At 41.6% G+C, this 7,918-nt stretch overlaps 1 protein-coding gene across 1 annotated transcript; it reads left to right on the forward strand.

Annotated features, from left to right (window-relative positions):
* Positions 1–3,719: 3,719 nt before the first annotated feature.
* On the forward strand, positions 3,720–7,189 carry Sema5c (Semaphorin 5c; the record flags this gene model as incomplete). The annotated part of the gene is made up of 6 exons (XM_017634529.1): positions 3,720–3,927; positions 4,357–4,533; positions 4,620–4,763; positions 4,835–5,034; positions 5,137–6,959; positions 7,034–7,189. Coding segments are annotated over 6 exons (2,708 nt in total), but the record flags the coding sequence as incomplete, so codon positions are not given.
* Between the last annotated feature and the right edge of the window lie 729 nt (positions 7,190–7,918).

Consider the following 7,918-nt stretch of genomic DNA (forward strand, 5'->3'; position numbering starts at 1 on the left):
TCTATAGAAAGATGTTGCCCTCCCTTGGCCCTCTACGCACAAATACTAAGGAGATGGCCATTAAATAAGTAAATTTTTTTTTTGCTCATAAGGACAAATAGGTATTAAAAATGCCTTCTTCACTCAAATTTATTTTTTTAAGCCAATATTGTTAGAAGTAGGAGTTCGAGCATATAGCCAGGTATATATGTATTTTATTCCTTTTTTTCAAAAATAAATATTGCTACTTTTCAAGGAAATTTAGGGAAAAAGGACATTCTCAATACCTATTCGTCATTATGCATTAAGAATTGTAATTTTTTAACTCTACAGAACTTTCTCTTTTATTTTATACCTTTATTGTTATTCTATATTGCACAAAATTTTTTGAATTAATCATAAATTTGAAATTTCTAAGACGTTTTAAAAACAGCCCAACATCAGACGGATGAACTTAAAATGCAGTTTTACTATTTTTGCCCCTGGATTCGCGAATATTTTGACTTTTGTGTGTAAAATTTACTGTCGCACGATTTCATAGGGTAGGATGATGACATAAATAGTTATAAGTATTTTGTATTCAGTTTCCAACAATAAACTATAAAATATTTAAAAACCTATAAACAGACATTCTAGTTGTAAATATGCATTGGTGTAGGACATGTGAATCAAAGAGAATATTTTTTATAATCATATTTTGGTGCCCTTTAAATATTTCCTACCAATTTGGGTACGAATATTACTTTTAAATTTTCTATGTTTATTCCTTATTATTGTGTATATTTTCACGTTGTTGCATTCACATGCCTATTCGACTTCTGCTTCAAAGTTGACTTGTGTATTTGCCGCGCACCTTGCAAACCACAATTGTCACTCATGATATTTTATCGCCTGTTAACGACATATGCAAAACATGCTGCTACAACGGTTCAGGCGCATGCGCAAAAGCCAACTAACCGCAGAAAACTCATAGAAATTTGACTCAATTGCAAAGTGCATTGCCTATAAATTGCAACTTGCATATGCAAAACCCAATACTACAACAACAGCCGGCTATAGAAACAAAAACAACTACAGTCTTATACAAATCCAACAAGAGTATATGTATCTATGTATGTAGTTTAAAAGCATTCAATCCGACTTCTAGACGCCAGCAATACATTTCAGGCTTCAAATTCGACTTATTTTTCGTGATTTGAAGTGCTCCGCTCTTTGGCCGCCACGTGTGGGCGGTTGCCTAGCGCCTTAATGGCGACGTTCTTTTACTACCGCTGCTGCGAAATACCAGCACTGCTGCTGTAGCAGCAAACGGTTTTTGTTGCGCAAGCAGTTTGATAGTTTGCCCAAAGCTGCTGCTATTTGGCTGCGTTTTCCGCTGTCACTTCAGCCGCCGCATTTCAAGCAACCGCGTGCCAAGTGGGGAACCGCCATTTGTTGTACGATTCACTACCGCCGCGAGCGTTATTTGTTGGCTGCCTGGCCGTCGTCGATTTGGCCGATTTGATGGCGTTTGCAGGCAGCTTAACAAGCAACAAAGCAGCTGTTGATGGCATTGCTGTCGCCGCTGTTCATGCATTGCAGGTTGCAAGCGTGTGCGCACTCTCACGCATAAATTTTGCATTCGCATTCGTAATTAAACGGCAGCAGCCAGCCCCGACTTACAGACAGACTTGGATGGGGACGGTGGAGCAGGTGCAGAAAGTCAGGCCGCATGTTGGTCAAGTAGTTAGTGTAGAAGTCAGTTAGACAGACTGTCAGTCAGTATGTCGGCAATTGCTATTTGCAGTGCCGAAAACTTGTTCGGTTCGGTTTTTTTCTCATTTGGCAATTTGCATATTTTCGTAACCGTATTTATTTATTTTTCATCGATAAACTACTTAATTTTGGGTTATTAAAAATGTATGGCACAAACTAAAAGTGAGGCAGTTGGTCGTTGAATATTTTCATAATCGTTCTGGCAAGTAATTTTTTTTTCTTTTTTTTGGCATATTTCGCCGACTGAGATAGTGGTGGCGCGCGACACACTTGTTGACGCCTGCGCAAATACATTTCTCAGGTGTATGTACATAGTTTTGCTTATTTAAATTTTGGGTTAAGAGCTGCTGACTTGCCGTTAAATGTTTTTAAGCCTTTGTAGTTTATCACTTAATACATTTTCTACGCGCCCTCCTCTGGGCATGTAAATTTGAAACAAAAGGATTAGTTTGTTTAAGCTTTTCACCTACATCGTAGATATGAACGCCATGGTCGCAAGCGCTTGAAACTTGCATTTGACTTGGTTCGTTCCACCCACCTTCATGCCAAACGAACTGCGTAACGCTAAGAGTTATGGCATTGAAATTTTAAATGCTAAAAATATTTGAGTGTAACCTTGATGGCGTTAATATAAGTTGAAATGTATTAATTTTATTTAAACTACGCTTAAATTGTAATTTGTAATTGCATTTGATTCAAAACGAGCCTACACATTTCGTGTGTTGTGAACAATAGTTTAGAGACTGTATGAGGTAGAAAGATAATAAAAAGGGAAACTGCTGTCAGCTGCAAGGTTTCTGGGAACAGGAGAATAAAAAAAGATTCTGAACAATAAACGTGTATACGCTATGTTGCCAGACTTACAGTTTCAACTGCAAATTACAGTTTTCGACGAAGAATGCGTCTTACGTTTCGATATGGAGGCTATGCTCAAATGTTGCAGTTGTAATTTTTGGAGCTTCACAAACTCTATATTGCACGAGAACTAATGAAGCGAGTTTAAAGAAAAGTGTGGCGTTTCAAAGATAAAATCCCGAACAAAAAATGGCACTGAAGATGGCTCAACGCCGAAACCGGTTTGTCTGCAAAGCAAGCTTGACAAGGGATGACGGAAATTCGTTCCAAAATAAATTATAAAATCCCAAACCTATCGACAGACTCATTTTCGTAAGTAACCAATTCGGTTTCTGTTGCAAAAACAACGATAAATATTGAGCCTTTAAAGTGCTCTAATAAGCTTTAGGGCCCCTTGAACATAAAACGAACTGAAGGAGCTTTACAAGGGGATCAATATTATTTTTCACTCTACTGAAGAGTATTGTCTTGAATAGTCATAGGAGTCCTGCCCAACACATCGACTAATAGCCTGACAATGAACGTTTTAATTTTGAGTTTGCAGCGCTTGTCTTGCCGAGCAGCTCAGACAATCAAGACATTTAAAATAGACGTCAAATATATTGCCTTGACGTAGGTAAAAAAAAAAAACACTGGAGAAATATACTTTCAATTCGAAGCCTATGAGTAGACAGCACTAAAGTAAAGCTTATTTCTTAGGGAAAACTGCACACAGCAACGTAGATTTAAACCGACTTTTCGTGCTTAAAAATCTATCATATGACCATGCTGTTTGTTGTTTGATGTCAGTAACGTATTCGCAAGTGTTCTACTTTCCCACAAGCATGGCATATGTTTGCGCTCGTTTATAAACTTGTCCATCCAACACCTGATTAAAATTAAAATAGGTAAAATTAAAAGTGCCCAAAAGCGTTCACAACCACTCTTAAAACGCATAAATCCCTCAAGCATTTATATAAGCAATAAATTTTCTTAAATTGTATGTATGTATGGACATATATATTTCGTTTGTAATATATGTATGTATGTATATATTTTTTTATTTAGCAACCATGCACTTTTTTAACCATTCGCATGAAATCCAAAAATAACCAATTATTTTCGTCTTTTTTATTGTCACACACACACAGCGACTCAATTTATCGCATGTCCTTCGATTTGGAGCCACTGGAACGTGCCATTTGGGCTGCACCGCCCGAACAGATCGGCATTTGTCAGGTAAAAGGCCAGTCGGAGCGTTTGTGTCGCAACTATGTGCGCGTACTGCAGAGCTATGGTGAGAATCAGTTGTACGCGTGTGGGACGAACGCCTTTCAGCCGCAATGTTCATGGCGCCAGGTTGGTACTCAGACACATGTCTTAAGAAAAACGAAAAATTACAAAAAAAAATAACTAAACACAAACTAACTACAATCAATGCAACCAGTCATCAAGCGTTGGCATAGGTCCACAAAAAAAAAAAAAACTGAAAACAAATCGAAACAGCAAATAAAATGAACAGCTAGTGCAATAAACATTAGCAGCAAATATTAGCAAGTTGCAAGTTGCATGTAAGCTGGTGGGATTATTAGTTGTTTCGTTTGTTGCGTAGTTGACTTGTCGATTGGTTGTTTCGTTGCTCGCCTGTGCTTGATTGTTAGTGGTTGCTGGATTAGCTGTATTTGCTTAATTCGCTAGGCAATCAATAATTCATTGCATTTCGCAATCTCTTTTCTTGTCTTGCTTTTTTCACGCTTCATTACCAATGCTTTGTTTGTGCTTGTACAGATGGAGAACCTTACTATTGTGGCCTATGATAATGGTGTGGGAAAGTGTCCCTTCAATCCGCATTCAAGCATAACGAGTCTAATGTCCAGCACTGATAAGATGTTTGTGGGCACAGCGACCGACTTCTCAGGTGGCGATGCGGCGATTTTGCGCACCGAGGTGCAGCCAAAGAAAATTGTAAGTTGTCGGAGATGTTGCCGCCACGCTCTGATGAATGCATAATAATATTTTGATTTTTTTTTTTGTATCTTGCTTTCAATCAGTTTGGCTATCGACATATTGTACGTACTCAACAATACAACAACAACTGGTTGAATAATCCGCATTTCGTGGGCAGCTTCGAGGCTGGCAATTTCGTTTATTTCCTATTCCGTGAGCCGGCTGTGGAGTATAGCAATTGGGGCAAGGTTGGTTCTGATAGAAATAAGAATTCATAAGTCCCAATTATATTTAAAAAACAACACTTCCTTACTTACAGATCATCTATTCGCGCATTGTGCGGGTTTGCAAAAATGACGTTGGTGGCGACCACATTTTGAAAAACAGTTGGACTTCGTTCGTTAAGGCGCGCCTGAATTGCTCACTACCCGGCGAGTATCCGTTTTATTTCGATGAGATACAAGGCATGACCTATTCGGCGGATGAGGATGTTCTCCATGCGACTTTTACTACACCAGAGTGAGTAGGCTCATGCTGTTTTGAATTAAACCAAATTTATCGAAAAATATCTTGCTAACTCTCTCTCTCTCTCTCCCTCCCTCTCTCATTCGTTTCTCACAGAAATAGCATTCACGGTTCAGCGATATGTTCATACAATCTCTCGGCAATAAATGCCGCCTTCGATGGCCCGTTCCGCTATCAAGACTCTGCCGATTCCGACTGGCGCATTGTAGATATGCCTCATCGTAGCCAGTTCCAATGCGAAACACCCTCCCCAGATATGCGCTACAAGCGTCTACTCGAGTCATCTAAATTCCAACTTATGGCCCAAGCCGTACAACCAATGACCGAGCAACCTCTATACTACTCCAAACTGGAACGTTTCCATCATATAGCTTTGGATACATTACAAACAAAAACCGAAAAGGTCCATGTCTTGTTCGTGTCCACCGATGACAAGCGCATCAAGAAACTTTCCGTCAAACATCAGATAGAAGAGCGTCGAGCGCAAACGTGCTTAGTTGAGGTGTGGCAGTCGGCGGAGTATAGTGGTGCTGATGGTGAAATTTTAAAAATGGAGTACCTCAAGGTAACTGAGTCGCTGTATCTCGGCACTGAGCAGTCACTAGTGCGTATACCGGCGCAGCGTTGTAGTCGGCATGTATCGCAGAGCAGTTGCTTGAACGCTATGGATCCGTATTGCGGTTGGAATGAGCTGATCGAGCGTTGCACGCCCCAAGAATTGGTGCTGCAATTAAATAAATTCTGGCTACAACCCGACACCTTACAGTGTCCCATCTTGAATGCACCCATCGATGGCGCCTGGTCCACCTGGTCGGAGTGGTATAAATGCAAGAAACATGGTGATGATGATGGCAACTGCATGTGCCGCACACGTGAATGCAACAATCCGCAACCGCAAAATGGCGGACGCTCTTGCGATGGTATAACAACGGAAGTGACGAATTGCACCGTACATGGTGATTGGACAAACTGGTCGGAGTGGTCTGCATGTTCGCAGTCCTGTGGCATTGCGGTGAAGACGCGGCGGCGAACGTGTGGCAATCCGAAGCCAGCGCATGGCGGTCGCACTTGTGTAGGGGACGATCATCAAGAGATGTACTGCCGTCATTTGCCACCTTGCCCCACGCCCAAATTGCAAGCAATCGATGGTGGTTGGGGTCCCTGGGGAGTGTGGAGCGAATGCAGCGCGAATTGTGGCGGCGGTTTTCGCATACGTCGCCGTGAATGTAACGATCCGGCGCCACAGAACGACGGCCAGGAATGTCCTGGCTGTGCCATCGACTACGAAGTGTGTAATGTGCACGCCTGTCCCGAAGTGAAGAAACTGAGCTCCTGGACGCCCTGGTTGGTAGACTACAATGACAGCCGTAAGAGCGCCGAAGCAAGTGGCACGTACGTTGAGCGTCGATTTAGATATGCCTGCCGTGGCAGCACAACTGACTTGAATAGTTTGCGTTTAACATTGGCGAAGGAAGAAACGCGTACATGCCACGCGGATGGCAGTTGCCAGCGACACCACGAAGTGTACGGCGGCTCGACAGCAGCAGTTGCCATACCAGCAGTGTCGGAGGAACGTGAAGAGCATGGCGAATGGGGTCCGTGTAGTGCCAGTTGTGGCGGTGGCATTCAATATCGGCTACATGATGCCGGCAGTGGTGGCAAGCATCGGGGACGCCATGCCACACAGGCACGTGTGTGTAATATACAACCTTGCGAAGAATCTTCCGTGCTACCGGCGGCGAATCTAAATGAGGTAGTCCTAGCGCACGAGTGGAGTTGTTGGACGGATTGGTCACCTTGTTCGGTGACATGCGGTATGGGCATAAAGCGCCGTACGAGGCGTTGCTTAGGTGGACACGATAAGTTGTGCAATGGTAGGGCGATCGAGGAGGAGAAATGCGCTATGGCGCCGTGTACTGGTGAGTGAAGCAAATTAAGAGGTGTTTCTTCACATGTACATGTGAATAAATTTTATTATTTTTTTAACTTGCAGATTTCGTTGGTTGGAGCACATGGAGCGCTTGGTCAGAATGTACTAGCGATGGCATACGCATTCGACACCGCAAGTGCATGGTCGATGTGCCCTCAGCGAACGAGTGTCGTGGTGCCGAATTCGAGAAGACTGCTTGTGTGCCGAACGAATATGAAGGTGAGTTTAAGGGCATCGACAATGTTCGCCAATACATTTCATGAGCATGAAATGGTATTATAACTTTAGTCTGATGTTTGTAAGTACCAGAATAAGTAGAGATAGACCCACTAAAATCTAGACTAGAAAAATCGGACCACTATAAAAAATAGCTTCCATACGACTGATTGTTCAGATATGAGATTTTTCGTTATAACTCTTCCACTTAAGCAGCTAGGAACATGAAATTTCGCACTATTTCCACCCATTACAAACAAAATACTTACAGTGAAACTTGAAAAGAAGTAGCATTATTATGGAATTTTTGAAAATGGGCGTAATACCGCCTACATTTAACTACATAAGTTTATCGAAGATGTTTGAAATAGGTATGCACCCCTGCTTACCATGTAGCGGGAGTTTTCGGAAAGGTGAAAAAAACTCTAATGTTCGGCTCCTCCCGAATTTAGACTTTTTTACTTCTTTAGATATGATTTTTTATACATATGCAACGTATTTAACTCCTCTATCTATGAATGATGTGGATATAAAAACTTCGTTTAGCTCTCGAACGACTATGTAATTTCAAATGTCTTTTAAAATTAAATTTTCTGATGTTCATGAGGCCCTCGGCATAGCCGAAGACAGCACTGCTCTTACTTGTTTGAAGTAAATTACTGTTAGAAATACATACATATATACGCATGCACATCTTACTTAATTTAATAAAATTTCTCGCTTTCAGCTGCT

Source organism: Rhagoletis zephyria, unplaced genomic scaffold (genome assembly GCF_001687245.7).
Source record: "Rhagoletis zephyria isolate East Lansing unplaced genomic scaffold, Rhagoletis_zephyria_1.1 Rzeph_scaffold_13653, whole genome shotgun sequence".
Classification (NCBI taxonomy): domain Eukaryota; kingdom Metazoa; phylum Arthropoda; class Insecta; order Diptera; family Tephritidae; genus Rhagoletis; species Rhagoletis zephyria.